Source organism: Python bivittatus, unplaced genomic scaffold, assembly GCF_059951505.1.
Source record: "Python bivittatus isolate LINGU-HERP-01145 unplaced genomic scaffold, Pbiv_v1 ctg000480_np1212, whole genome shotgun sequence".
Classification (NCBI taxonomy): Eukaryota; Metazoa; Chordata; class Lepidosauria; order Squamata; family Pythonidae; genus Python; species Python bivittatus.
In genome coordinates, this window is record NW_028277075.1 from 50,301,897 (window position 1) to 50,317,819 (window position 15,923).

The 15,923-nt window shown below is 35.8% G+C and overlaps 1 protein-coding gene across 2 annotated transcripts in view; it reads right to left on the bottom strand.

Annotated features, from left to right (window-relative positions):
• The window catches only part of WT1 (WT1 transcription factor), a 58,227-nt gene that overhangs the window by 3,555 nt on the left and 38,749 nt on the right, over positions 1 to 15,923 (bottom strand). Inside the window, exons 5-8 of one of the 2 annotated variants that reach the window (XM_088145869.1) lie at positions 12,145 to 12,247; positions 11,421 to 11,571; positions 6,819 to 6,908; positions 2,941 to 3,024 (exon numbers count right to left, since the gene is read on the bottom strand). In XM_088145869.1, the coding sequence (XP_088001995.1) occupies positions 2,941 to 3,024; positions 6,819 to 6,908; positions 11,421 to 11,571; positions 12,145 to 12,247 (428 nt within the window). Of the gene's footprint in view, positions 1 to 2,931; positions 3,025 to 6,818; positions 6,909 to 11,420; positions 11,572 to 12,144; positions 12,248 to 15,923 lie in introns of both variants that reach the window. The other variant, XM_088145868.1, reaches the window with a different exon arrangement.

Consider the following 15,923-nt stretch of genomic DNA (forward strand, 5'->3'; position numbering starts at 1 on the left):
CCAGGATTTAACACTGACTTGAAGGCACAAGAAAGAAAGAAAGAAAGAAAGAAAGAAAGAAAGAAAGAAAGAAAGAAAGAAAGAAAGAAAGAAAGAAAGAAAGAAAGAAAGAGAAAGAAGACAGACGGATGTTGTTTTCAGTTGCAAAACAGTGCAGAGAAAAAGGTCGCTTCCCTGTTGTCATATCAAGTTATGGCTCCAATCCAGATCACCTTGTAGCTGTTTTATTGAGGAAAAATATGTAAAGGTTTTTAAAAAAAAAACAGGATTGAAACCAAATTTAACACATTTTGTTTGTTCTCAGGGAGACAAATTTAGAAAACATTATGCCATAGAAACTTCAGTCTAAATTTTAAAATATTTTTGTAGATGGTCCATTGACAAAAGTAGCAGGTAAAATCATGTTTAGTGGACATGTAAAAAAGCCAAAAAAATGGATACAAATACATGCATGAATTCAGAAGATTTTAAAGGTTAAAGTACAACTGAAACCAGAGACTCTTCTTTTGGGACGAATGGACAAGCAATTAGAAAAAAGTCATGGAAGTTTGTTTTTATATATGCAGCAAGACTATTATATGCTCACTATCTACAACAGAGGATTGGTTGGTGAAGATGGAAGTTGAGGAGGTGGCTAAATTAACCTCTTTGATCAGAGAAAAAACAATATCTACATTTATGGTTGACTAGAAACCTCTAGTCTTTTTGCATGAAACGGAAAAAAATGCACTTATGATTTGTGGTTTTGATAATTAGGAAAAAAATGGATAATAGAAAAAAGTAAGCTTTTTTGTAATCATAGAGTAAGAGATAATTTTGCAATTGTACTTCTATTTGCTGCAAAGGAAATTGGAAGCTGCTTCTTTTTCTTTTTTTCTGCACTTTTGTTTTTTCTCTCTTCTTTCCTTTCTTCTTTACTGTTTCTACTCTTTATTAGTTTGTGTTAATTTTTATGTGTTTTGTAAAACTCTTAATAAAAAAAATTATTCAAAAAAGAAAGTAGCAGGTAAGTACATTCTGATCAATATATTCTCCAACTTCAGTTATCACTATTTTTAGACTTTTAACATTTATGAGAAGACACATCAAGTCTTGTAAAGAGGTGACACTTTTCTTTTAAAACAAACCACGCATGCATTACTAGCCTTCCAAATATCTTGCTGTATTGGACCACAAAGAGTAAACTAGAGCTGGTAGGTATAAGCTCTAAACAAGTCATGCTGCTGGGATATTAATCATTTGGAGCCTTTCTCCACTACTCTCATAAAGTGTTGTCTGACCATTCTTGAGTGGGTACAAAGGAATTTTGCCATAAAAATGGTTCTCCCCATTGCTAACCCCATTCTGCCTCTTTTGTATCTGTTTGGGGTCACCACTGAATGTTCTAATTTGTGAGTAATATAGGCAACGTCTTTCGTTGGTGTTATTGATATCTCCTTGCAGCTTATCACAAACCAGTGGGGAAGAGATACACCAATCAGGGCCCTGCAGCAGGAATGTGTGTGCGTGTGTGTGTGTGCACACGCACGCATGATTTCAGAACTTTGCCTTCTCTAGGCTAGCTTGCCCCTCCTCTCACACCTCTTTGGGCATCTCCTGAGTATAATAATGTGAAAGAAAGAACGACACCAATCAGAAATTATCTCAAAGAGGAGGAAGGCAAACCCTGCTATGACTACATATAGATGAGTCCTATGTCAGTTCACAATGACTGAAACTGACTAGATCCTAGAGAACTGCCTCCATTATTTCAGGGAGGTGGGGATACTGAAAGTAACAAATATAGGGAAACTAGCAGATTAAGCACACACATGCCCCTTCGTCCTCAAATGAAATAGCAGTTTCTTCTCGTCTACCTTACTGGGGGCAGGGGAGGTTGTGGTCATGAAAGAAGCTCATGCCTTTTCTCCACCCGTGGAGCATCTCCCAGCATCACTCAGCCATTGCTGAGGAGACAGCAGCTCGTTCTCGTTACTGTTCCATCAGCACTATAATTGGATGGTTCTTGAAGATGCTGTAAGTGGCTAGCATAAGAATGGCTTTGAGAGAGGGCAAGAGAGAAATAAATGGCTGTGATGGAGGTTGGCTAGTGACCACAGGGGAAGGGTTGTGCCTGTACCTATCATCATTCCCAAAATACCTCCCATCATGCCCAAAACATGATAATTGGCAGCAAAATGTAACAGATTTCATGTATATACATTGCAAATATATATATATTTGACAATGAATAATGTCAAAGTATGGAGGAAAATACAACTTTTATATTGTTTCGGCCAATTGCCATTTAAGTCTGCCTCACTCATGGGATAGCAGCTGGATAAGGACATTGTCATGGGCACAGGAGGGAAATTTGTGTGGTCAGACTACAGCTCTGCTGAAGTTAAGGGCAAACAGGATAGGGCCTTAAAAAGTCTCCAAAGCAGGTAGCAGACCCACTCCAAAGGCCACATTCAGGGCCCGGAGGCAACCCTGAGGTTTCAGGTTACTCACCTCTGGGATAGAATCTAAAATTTGGGCCAGTATCTGCTATTTAGAATGTTGGCTGGAGTCCTAGAAGTTGCAGCCCCAAATCAACTGAGTTGAGTTAAAAAGACAGATTAGGGCAGTGTTGTCCAAACTTGGCCACTTTAAGATGAGTGGACTTCAACTCCCAGAATTCCCCAGCCAGCCATTGAAGTCCACTCATCTTAAAGTGGCCAAGTTTGGACAACACTGGATTAGGACAAATGTAAACCTTGTCATCTGAGTTTAAATCTTCTACTAAAGGATGATAGTTGTGGCTCTTGTTTTTGTTCTAAGTATTATTTTCTGCTGTAATAGCTAAGACAAATCAGTATCACACATACCCAGAATAATTTCCCAGAAATATCATAATTTAAATTTAGATAAAATAAATAAAATATATAAATGGGAAAAAAGTATACGCACTTGTTTTACCTGTATGAGTCCTGGTGTGAGTCTTCAGATGATCAGATCTGGAGAACTTTCTCTGACAGGTTTTACACTGGAAGGGTTTCACACCTAAATAGATAAAATAAATCTATTCCTGTATTCCAATACCTTTTCAGGGGTATGAGAGTATCAGTTCTTCTGAATTTCAGAAATATGGGCTTTTAGTTTTATTTAACAATTGCCTTTTTTTTTCCCTAAATACAAATCTCCACATCCCAAGTCTCATTAATCAAGCATCTCAACTATCTGACCTTTTACAACTTCCTTGTCCTTTTTAACTCCATTTAGTGCTTTCACCACGTCTTTGTTTCTGGCAAACAAAGGAAGCATTAATTCACTTTGGATAGAAAACTTGAAAAATTGCAAATAAGAAACATCATGTAATTCTGGTTGTTATTTCTACAGAGCAATAAAGTCCTGGGCTTTTTTCCATTTCCATTTACTTCAGTACAGCATTCTTCACATTTTCCAAGCACTTTTTAAAAAGTTTATACAGGAGGTGATTTTTTAAAAATTAATTTGAGTTTATTCTCTATACCTAGAAGATTCTTTAAAAATTAACTATGCATGTAAAATCAAGCACAGTATTCCATTTACCTCATTTCTAAGCTTAAATACTTATGATTGTCCCTAAAGGAATTCCAAACATTTGGTAGTATGCTATTAATTTAGATATTTTAATTAGATATTTTAAAACATGGAAGCTATATAAATATGATGAAATAAATAAATAAATAATAAAATATTCCCTAATGTGTAGACATCCACGCAAGCATGTCTTTCATGAAACATTTTCTCGTTATATCTTAAGAAACCAGCTTTTTTTTTTTTTAATGTACTAAGGCTGAAATCTTAAATTTACTTACATGGGAGCAAACCCTATTGAGCTTAGTGGATTTTATTTCTGACTGTACTGCTAGCTGTTTCTCCAATGCTGTGATTTTTATTGAAAATATATACAAGCTTTAGAATATTTGTTTGAAATGCGCTCTCAATCGTACAAGGTAGACCAGACCAAGAAACAGATACCACTTGTCCTAAAGCTACCTTTATTAGAATGGCTATAGTACCAGAATTTTGCGGGTCTGAATGTGCTTCCCTTCCTCCCTCTGAGAATTAGGTCTGAGATGTTTTCATAAATTTCTCTCTTTCTTTGGGCTTAAGCCACGTTTATCTGTTTGTTGCCTTGGTAGTGGATCTTCCCTCTCTCTGCCAAGGTCATTCTCTATACTCTCTACACATGTACAAGAGCTTTGCTTCTCTAGACTGCAGTGCCAAGTAAGCTGTACAACATGAGGAGAGTTTATTTATACTGTCTGATGTATTTGGGTTAGGGTGGATGACCTGAGTCAGTACATGGGATAATTCTAGTTACTTCACAAAGTAACTATAGGGCTGCAAGGAACTGACAGAACATTTGTATTTCTTCTGCAAGATGGTGGCAGCAGAGTAGGACTTTTTGCAAGGGTTTGATGGTGCTAATTAATGAAGGTTTACAGCTTCTCTGCAGAATCCAAATATACAGGAAATGGAAAAGGTTATGGTGTTATGGTGTAAAGTGATGGGATTTGTGTGTGCTCAGCAGTATTTTCTTTTGGAAGGAGAAATTAATTGAAATTGAGATACAAATGTGTTTGCATGCTTTAGGAACTCTGGGATTTGATTATATAACCTGGGGTCTACTTATTCCTAGTGCTTTGACTTGAATGATTGTTTTGTTTGCAATATTGCTGAAAGCCACTAAAAGTTGTTTAAAGGAATACTGTCAGAAAAGACGATTGGCTGGGATTTGTTTAATTATGCTTTTCCTTACATTCTGTTGTTGCTTCTAGGGTACACTTGCCTATAGGGAAATCGGGGGGGAGGATTCAACAACATCAAAATGGCAGGCATGACCAGAGGATTGAAGCTCCACAGCTTTTTAATGTCTGTTGCACAATTAAATATTTCTAATGTTAATGGTAATTCCCATGATTTTCCATTAGCATTAGAAATATCCAGTGTATGTATGTATGCATGCATGCATGCACACACACACACACACACAACTCTTTGGCTACACATTAATGAAATTCTGGCCATAGTTTGCCCGACAAACTATGTTTATCCTTATCAATTATGAACCATCTCTCATGGGATGAAGCCCTCCCCATCAACCAGCCCTATTTGGCCCCAGCAGAGGAAGGAAAGGGAGACAGCAGTCAGAGGGCAGAATTTTGCCAGATATTGTGCTTTATGTGATAGGTGATGAAATCACTGGCAATGTCCTTCTTCTGCTGGCACAGAAAGAAGGGCAGCAACTGCCACTGCTTTTTATTTCTGGATGTGATCACACACAAAATAGCTATAGTATTTGTGATGCTAATTATATTGTTAAGAAATAGACAAGTGATTTTGCACGATTCATTATTTTAAACTATTCTAAAATTGCAGTATATCATGGCTACATGAATCATATAAATTATTCCTATTAACTCAGTGTTGAAATGTGTCATGATCTTTCAACTAGCATGTTTCCATACAATTGCCAAATACTTTTTTAGGATAAGTCATAGAATCATAGAGTTGGACACTGCATGATTCACTTTGACACCATCCCCAATAGATGGCTATCCAGCCTCTGTTTGAAAACCTCCAGTAAAGGGAAAGAAACCACTCAAACCTATTCCATTGATTGACAGCTTTTACTGTCAAGGAGTTCTTCCTAATATCTAATCTTTGCCTACATCCTTAAAATTTCAGCCCATTAGTTTTAGTCTTACCCTCTGGAGCAAGTGAGAATGAGTCTGAACCATCTACAATGTGACAGCCCTTCAGATATTTGAAGACAGTTCTCATGTCCCCTGTCAACCTTCTATTCTGAAAGCTAAACATTCCTGGGTCTTTGAATCGTTCCCCAGAGGACTCGGTTTCCAGTCCTTTCACCATCTTGGAGCCCTTCTCTGGGCTTGCTCCAGTTTATCAACGTCCTTTTTAAACTGGGTGTGCAGAACTGAACACAATACTGCAAGGAAGGCCTGATCAAGGGTGAATAGAGCAGGATAATTACTTCCTGCAATCTGGACTCTATGTTGCTCTTGATGCTCTTTAAGATGTTGTTGGCCTTCTTTGCAGCTGCATTACCCTGTTGGGACATGTTGAGTTTATGATCCACTAGTACACCCAAGTCCTTCTCCAACATGCTGCTCTTGAGCCAGATTTCCCCCATCTTGTACATGTTTCTTTCATTTTTCTTACCTAGATGCATGACATTACATTTCTCCCTGTTAAATTTCATTCCATTTGTTTCCGCCCACTGTTCTAGCCTAACTCCTTTTTTAACTTTCCCCCCTGTCCTCTGAAGTATTAGCCACCCCTCCTAGCTTTGTATTATCTGCAAATTTAGTAAGCATTCCCTTGACTCCCTCTCCCATATCATTTATAAAAACGTTATAAAAAATGTTAGGGTTGGAGAAGCTTTATTTAGTAGCTATTTTTTAAACTATTAAAGAGTATTTTTTTTAATTATTAAGGAATACCCTCCCTCCATTATTTACTAAGCATCTACATCAGTAGATACTGTTATAAACAATTATATTGTCCTACATCTAACTACATATTAAGGCACAAACGCTTTTCCTAAGATACTGTCTAACTGATCTGTACTAAAATTGCTATATTTTCAAGGAGCATATAAATGATTTCAACATAAGTTCAATACTGCTTCTTTGTAGTATAATTCTGAACTTACACAAACATATAAAAGGTCATAGTCCCAGCCTTTAGCACTCTTAAAAGCAAAAATTACAATTCCATTTCACATACCCCTGATAAGGGAAACTGCAAATTGCAACAAATGTCAACAGCTCAGATATGCAACAAACCTGTATGCCGCCTTTGATGCCTTTTGAGTTGATCTGAACGAGAGAATCTTCGTTCACAGTCCTTAAAGTCACACTGATACGGCTTTTCTCCTTAGAAAGAACAATTTTATTTGAAGGAAGTAAATAAAATTGTAAGCATTAAATAAAACCCCATATTAACATGCTAGAACAACACTCACATATAATATAGAGCTAGTGAAAAGGAATACCTAGAGAAAGTCAGTATAACTGTTTTTTTTTTATGTTTCCACTTTCTAACTTAAAAATAAATGGTTGGAATTGCATAAACAATTTATTGTGCCAAGGCCTGTGAAGAGACCCACCTTCTGGTTGTGTTAGTGATTGCTGTGCTTTTTTCACCTGCTATGTATTTTAATTTTTGTAGTTGTGATTACATCTTCCCAATTACGTCTACCCATCCCACCAGGCCAGGCAGGAGGGGTAGGCTGCAAGTCCCATCTCCAAAGAAACTCCATCTGGCAGGACCCAGACAGCATGCCTTTTCTGTTGTGGCCCCCGCCCTCTGGAACCACATTCCCCCAAGGTGAGGTTAGCCCCATCTCTGTTAGCCTTCTGAAAGGCCCTTAAAACATGTTTTTTTCATCAGCCTTGGGTATTCTTGGGAGAGCATGAAAGGTGGCTGTATGAGATCAAGTGATGTTTGTTCTCCTGCATTCTTGGTTTTTTATGTTTATTTTGATATTTATTTTATAATGACCTTTTTATATGTTTACTCTATTTATGTTTGACTATTTTTAGATTGTTATGGAGTTTTTAACTATTGTGTTGTACACTGCCCAGAGTCATGTTTTTGTGAGATGGGTAGCTATATAAATATGCTAAATAAATAAAGAAAAAAATTGTTTTAATTTTTCTTTTAAATATCATTCAGAGTTCAGAATCATTGGCTGAGATGGGTGGCTATATAAATTGACTAAATAAATAAATAAAATAGTGTAGAGACTGGATAGCTTATGCGTGCAGCAGTTCAAATCTATGTATTTGCAACTAAATAAATCCAGTGATAGAATGCATATATAGAGCCAGTCTGGTGTAGTGGTTAGGCTAGATCAGATAGATAGATAGGTAGATAGATAGGGCATGTAGATAGGTCAGGCTAGAAACCAGGAGCCCGTGAGTTCTAGTCCTGCTTTAGGCACAAAGCCAGCTGGGTGACCTTTGACCAGTCACTCTCTCTCAGCCCCAGGAAGAAGGAGGCAATGGCTAACCATTTCTGAAATCTTGCCGGAAAAATGGCAGGGACTAGTCCAAGCAGTCACCAGGAGTCAACACTGACTTGACAGCACAGAAAAAAAAGAAAGAAAAAGGAATACATATATCTTTTTTTAAAAAACTGGATAGTATCCACGTGCTTAAAATTGCACTTTTTAAAAAAATAGTTAAATTATTATTTTTTTAATTTAGTTATTAGTGATACAGTAAAATGTTACATTTAATAACATACAGTTATATAAAATCTTCTTGGAAGTTATAGACATGAATCTTTCAAAGTTTAAACTAATATAATAGTTTATATTATACAATAGTTTATTGTATACAGGACATTTCCCTGACGCATTCTATATGTGCTGAACTCAACTCCAGCTCACCATCAATATGCAGCATAGTTTTCCTGGCCAAAACAGGAAGCAAGTAAAGCAAAAATTGATGTTGCATTAGTATTACTAAAGACTAATGCAGGTTTTTAACCTAGGTTCTTTTCATGTTTAATCAATGTAATTTATTTATGTAGAACATTTTATCTCTCACATTTCAAATAAACTTGCCTTGAAACTTATTCTGAAGAAGTTTTAATTCCTAGCACATTTAAAGAGTGTTAGTGTAATAGTCTCAATGATTGGATGATTAATATAAATTAGTAGACTGATGACATGCATTAATAGACTGACACCATTACACACATGCAAACAGTATCTATTCTGTAGCATAAATTTTAACTGACAAATATCAATGAAAGTCTTCATCCCAACTCCAAAATGTTGTGAAATACTGTATATCAGTTTGTTATTACTGAAAATGCAAACAGTGAAAAGTTGTGACAAAAGAATCAGCCCTGAAAAATTAGGGTAATGTTCAACAAGCCAGCTGTACATCCTTTACAAAAAGGAATCATGAGTTTGTTGTTTAATTGAGTCATGAGTATATTGTTTAATGCTTTGTGGTTATAATAAACACCTTTTTTATAGACCACTTGTTTATTAACTAAACTGTAGGCCTGCTTTTTATGTAAATTTTTGAGGAAACAACAGAGTGTTCAGTGCCATTTATGATTTCTTCTGAAGTTAACCATTTCAAATACTAATTCAGTGAAGTCACATAATGGTAAGTGCCCAGCTAAATGAAAGCTATGAGGTATTCCCAGCCTGATCACCTGCTCTTTTTGCCCTTAGCATGTATCAAAACATGTAAAATTCAGTTTCACAGATAATTCCTCCATTGGCTGATCCAAAATCTGAAGCAGCGTTAAGTCCATGGGGACTGACCGGCAACAGAAAGTATCTTTTTACAAAATGTGTTTCTCTCATATCAAGTTATAATTCTGGAAGTGCTAGCAACATCTGAAAGTTTGGCATCCTTAGCAAATTATCTCAATATAGAACCCAAGCAGGAGGATGAGCATTAGGTTCGTTGTTTAGTTTGTTTTCAAGAAGAGCTACATATGTTGATATTTTTGCTTCTCAGTAGTTACTGATCAGTCTGTGGCCTCAGTAGATGGTGAAAGTAGCCAACCAGCCAACCTTGGCTGATCTTAGAAGCTAAGCAGGGTCATCCCTAGTTAGACTTGGATGGGGAAACTACCTGGGAATTCCCGGACTATTGATTAGACTGGAGAGTTGAAAACATCATGGAAGAAAGCAATGGCAAACAATTTTCATAATACTACCAAGAAAAATGTATTCATGCAGTCACCTAAGAGTTAGGCTCAACTTAAAAGCATTTTACCTTTACCCTAGTTCCCTATCTTGGATAACCAGAAACAACTGAATTACAATCCCACCATCTGTTATGTCCCATACTGAGATGTAATCTACTAACATATATGAACCAACTTCTGATGAAAATAGTAGTCACAACTTATCTGGAGAAACCTGAGTGGGGGAAGCTGACCTCTCAGCAACAAATCAGCTCTGTAGTAAAGTCAACAAAGAAATTCCAGTCTGTATAAAATGAGTTGAGTGGGTTCAGATTTTAGTGTTGCATAAAGGAAATCAGGAAGAGAGTTACAATTATTTAACTTGCAATACTCTATGGCCTTTTTTCTATTCCCTTGAGGAGATGCTTGACTTAAAAAAAAAAAAAGTCCATTAATGTAAATCTTGTTACTTAATGAAATTATTATTTTCAACACAGATAATCTGTTACAAAAGCTATTTCTTCAAAGTGATGAGTTATTGTATTCAGTTTGCTCACAGTTGAGCTTTGCTGGGAAGAAAAGTTCATAGAAACTAAGTATCACTTTGTGTATTTAAAAAAAAATCCTCAAGTCATACATCACTTGCAAACTCATGAATCATTATTGCTGCTTCATGTTAATGATAGGTGAAGGTGGTGCAGTATTATTGATAAAGATTTTTTAAAATATATTATTTCGGGTGCTCCAAGGAAAGAGTACCTTTTTATATCTAGGTCAACAGTATTAATACTAGGAGGGGACTTAGTAAGCAACCATAATGGTGACTGAGATGTCAGCAAAATTTGTGCTGAAACAGTGATAAGCACTGATACAAATTCCAGCTTTGTGCATCAGAGTTCCTCAGATAGTAACACTGTGTAAAATAACAGTCTGCAGAAAGTATAATGAATCAGTTGCTTTATAAAGGGAAATCTTATGACCCACTCTGTTTTCTTCTTTTTAAAAAATGAGTTGCTATTCAGCTGCCCTATTTCTCCACTGTATAAAATGCAAGTTACATTTTTAAGTACCATTCACTATGAGGCTCCCCCCAGCAAATATTATTCACTCATTTAGAATGATGCACTAATCCTCTAAAAAAAAAGTCTGAGATGTCCTAAATACTACAGTGTGTATTATGATATGCACGTCTGTGGATTATAGCTCACATCATTGCAATCTGTAAAGTTATGTATACATATGTATACATACAGTACATACACATACATATAAATATACATATGTATATGTTGTTGTTTAGTCGTTAAGTCGTGTCCGACTCTTCGTGACCCCATGAACCATATTGCGCCAGGCCTTCCTGTCCTTCACAGCCTCCCTGAGTTTGCTCAGTTTCATGCTCATTGCTTCAGTGATGCTATCTAACCATCTCATCCTCTGCCATGTAGGTCGTTGCTGATTTTATGGCAACATTTTTGGTTTTGTTCTAACATTCAAATGTGAACTTATACCATTGTCCCTCTGTGTCTTCTTGCAGAAGAACTGCATACACCACATTTTCATTAGTACATGACCCCACTGAAGTATTATGCTGATAATTCTGCTGCCAAAGTCTCACAGAATACTTACTCCTAGAAAGACCATGAGAAGCTTCCATTACAACAGCAAGAGCACCAAGATACGGAATGAGGCAACTATTTAGGGGTTGTGCAGTCCATGAAGATACTTACCAGTGTGCTTTCTACCGTGCATCTGCAAATGAGACAGTTTAAAATATCTCTTGTTACAGCCAGGATACACGCACATGAAAGGTCGCTTTTCATTTGTGTCACTTGCTGATCTAACAATTGTCGGAGCCACTCCAGGCACCCGCCGCACATCCTATAATGGCATAAAGAAGAGGGTTTTACATACAATATATTTTGAACTAATCAGAGAATTGTAAAAGCTATAGTTCAACAAGACTTCCTACAGTCAGACTTTTAAGTTTCCCCAAAATACATGTAGTATCAAATCCTGATACAGTACTGTTATTTGTATCATGTCATAAAGCAAATTGTAACACAGCTTTCCACAATCCAGAAGGCTGTTGTAATGTGGTGCCATTTCACAAGATAAAATACTTGGTCCTTCATTTTTACCTCACATTAATTTTCTGCCTGCAGGATGGCCCTCCGGATGTTGGACTACAATGCCCATAAATCCCCACCATGCTTTTTACCCAACATTGCTTGGAAATCATGGGCATTGTAACTCAATATATCTGGAACACCTCTCAGCAAAAGGAGCCAAATTAGTATTTGTCGGCACTAGATCACTTAAACATTTTCCATTTAGAGAGATCTTATAGTGAACAATATATTCTAATCAAAAGAAAATATAGTGTTTTCTTGTCATTATAAATAGCAGCCAGGCAAGCAGTCTAAAATTATATATTTTCCCTAATATACTTACCTGAATTCCTCTAAAAACTCCATGGGTATGTATTCTGTACTGGGCCCCACAGCTATATAACATTGGGCCTGCGTGATTATCACTTTCATATCCTGTTGCATGGCTGAAAATAAAAAGAGGTCAGAAGTTGGAATTAAGAAAACTTGATTCATAAATCTTGTTAGAAAAACGTTTGCAATATTTCTTTATTTATGCTGAAACAGTTTCAAAATCCAAACATCCTATGATGAAAGATACCCCAATTCTGCTAAAAACTTAGGCTTGAAAAAAAAATGTAAGTTTTGTTCACCTATACTTACAGCGGCCATACGTACTTTATTATAAAGGACAGTCCTTTATATCAGAAAGCAGTTCTTTAGATTTATTTACTTTTCAGAAACTCACGTTTGTCCTTTATTTTGGTCGTTTAACTTTTATTGTACAAATGGTACCATTTAACACACAGTCTTCCACATTCATGTGAAAAATATGGAAATTGAATTCTTTAAGTATACTGTTTGATTTTAAATATTTTTATTAGAATATGTGTTTTTTACAAAATTTTTCTTGTTTTTGCTCTTTAATTTTCCTTTGCAAAGCAAAGTTATAAACATAAACAATTAAATGTTTTTACCCTTATGAATCTCTTTCAGATTTGCTCCTTTTTCAGGTTTGTATTTTATTTTTTCCAAGAAAATGTGATCATGGTACCTATACTTTAACATTTGAATACTGAAACAATTTTTTTAAAAATAGAGAAAAATAGTAGAGGCACAAAAAGTAATGCTGCATATGTGCAAGGCATTTATTAGCTAAATGCCAAGTTGGTAATTACTAATATCTTTGGAATTAGCCAAATGCCTCAGGTTTCACATTAAGTGCAGTGGGTTTTTGTCAGCACCTCATGACTCAGATATAACCAGATAGAAGAGAGAAAGTGATGACATTTACAAGAAGAGCAGTGCTGCAGCCACAAGATAGGATTACAGATCAGGGTCCTAACTATTTCACTCATACATCTGCTTAGAAGATGCATTGTAGCTTGACCTTTAGTAAAATCAACAAACAGGGAGAACTCTTCCCTGTAGAAATCAATTATCTCTTTTACTTCCAGTGAGACTTAGAATTTTAAATTCAAGACTAGAAATCTGTTCACATCAATCATACATGTTCTGCAATAAGTTGCACATGAATCTGTGCTCCCCAAATTTCAAATAGTCATGACCATTGTAATGTGTTATGATGGCCAAGGTCCAGAAATATTAAACACCAATGAAGACAGTAATCAAAACAAAACATTGGATGACATCAAGATGGTCAACAAATAAACTGAGTTATAACTATGGGAGACCTTGCATTAGTGCCTCATTTTCACTGCTGCTGCACAGTATTTTGCTACAATTTGGGTTTGAGAGGATTTGAAATCTGAAAAAAGGATACTCATATGGAAGTTCTGTTCTTTGAGGGAGTTGAGGAAGCAAGGGTGAAATGTAAGTGTTGCGGATGTTCCTGTGGATGCTATAGTACAATAACTCATGTAGAACTGTTGAACTCATGTCATAACTATTGAAATCCCATGGGATATTGAAATATTGAAATCCCATGGGATATTGAAATATTGAAATTCCATGGGCAAACATGTTTCTCACATGGGATCTTAGAATAGCTTTCTTGTAATAGCACATTATGCCTAGCCCAGAAAAAAAGCTTTCCTTGACTTCCCTATGCCAAGCTGTTTACTTCCATCTGAGACTCAATACCATTTAGTCTTTGCAGAACTGTATCTTTGGCAGGGTCATACCCTCATATAAACCTAGTTGATAATCCACGTCATTAATTTTTCCTCTATGACACTGAACTTCAAATGGTTGAGGCACACTTTTTTCTTCAACTAAGAGTCAAAGTCTCTTAGAATGGGGAGGAAAAAAACATAATTTTAATTGTATATGATTTACCTTATACACTCGTGGATAAGCCAAGAATTTTAGGTGCCAAAATACACCCCAAAAATTGGGTTCAGTTTATCCATGAGTATATAGGATAATACTTTTTTAAAGTACCCATATATCCCATGTATACTCGTGGATAATCCCATCTGAAGATAAGTTGACCCTCGAAATTTTAACCAAAATACCATGAAAAATGTGCCACCCATGGATAAGCCAATTGTGAAAATTAAAACATACGAACATTTTTAGGGTCAGCTTATCTGTGGATAGCACATTTTTCATGGTATTTTGGTTAAAAATTTGAGGGTCAGCTTATACACAGATGGACTTATATGTGAGTATATACAGTAAGAATTATTTACCCTGAAACAAGATCAGCATCTTGAGTTCAAATGGGGTTTGGCTCCATTTGGGTTGTAGCTTCATAGGATGGCATCCTGTTGAAATTTCTGATCTAGATGAAGAGTTAAACTTTTATTGGGCCAACTTTGTTAAATTGGTTCAGCATATGGTTTTTGGTCACACAGAGCTCTTCTTTAGCTAGGAACTATGTGACTTTTCCATAATCTTAACAGGGAAACCTTAGATTTTGTCAAAGCATTCAACTCTGATATACCCCAAGTTCTATTGTTTGCAGCCCGGCAGTACAGAAATGATGAAGGAGAATCATTTTATTTATTTTGTAATCATGTTTTTATTTCGTTTTCTTCTAGCGTTTGTTTAAAATCAGTTGTATTACAAGGAGTGGAATGGATTTCTTTAATATTAGCCAGACAACTGGTCTAAATCTCACATAAGTGAGGAGTATGGCAGTGGCATAGGGAGCTTGGAATCCTTCACAAGAAGGGAAGAATCCACCACTGATGTCCATTCCAGACAAACAGAACTGGATAAGACCTATGGAGTTGAACTGGTCTTAGATCTATTATCAATTGATTTAATAATTGCCAGAGCAAAAGTCTCCATGGGAAAGTAACAACTGAACAATGTCTGTATGGGAAACTAACACTTAACAGTTTGCACTAAATCAGTCTAACAGTTCCATCTTAAATAAACTTTTTGGAAGCATCACCAATTTTTAAGAGCTAGTACATTCAAATATGTATGAGTCATGGTTAAAGACTCATAGAAAAAGAAATTGTGATTAAGTGCCGGAACAATTTATTTTTATAATGCTAATATAACAAGCTCCCAGTTCTGATGTTTAGCCCGTAGTGAAAAAGAAAGAAAGAGAAAGAATTGTATAATATGTATACTTCATGTCCTAGCAATCAATGAATATACAAGGGGGAAACAAAAAATAATACTTGAAAAATATCAAGTAAAGACTATTTAGCTATCTGAAAATCCATAAAAATCTTTCAAGTTAAGGCAGAAGGTATTAAAATTATTAATCATAATTTTATATAGTTTGTATAAAACTGGTAAAACAGAATATATTATGTGATGAAAAACAGAGCAGCTCTGAAGAATCACTTTAGTGTGTGTTTTTTAAAAAAAAAAATCTCCTAGAAAGATTAATCTCTGATCTGAAAAGTATGAAACTTTCAATTACTTCATTACACCACCTTTATTTTGTTATACTGGCAAATTTCATATGATTCATAGTCTACAGTCCCAAGTTAATAAAGCTATACTAAGCACTTCTGAAGAACACAGTGACAAGTTAGCAAACATCAGCATGAAATATGAATACAGAACAATTCATCATCATCAGACTTGAATGTTTTAAAAATAGTTGGGGGTGGGAAGAGTTTACATAGAACAGACCCTACATTAAGCTATAGCATTTTAAAGAAGAAATTGGCATGCTTGCATATAGAAATAGCCAAAAATGTGAGGCACAGGAAA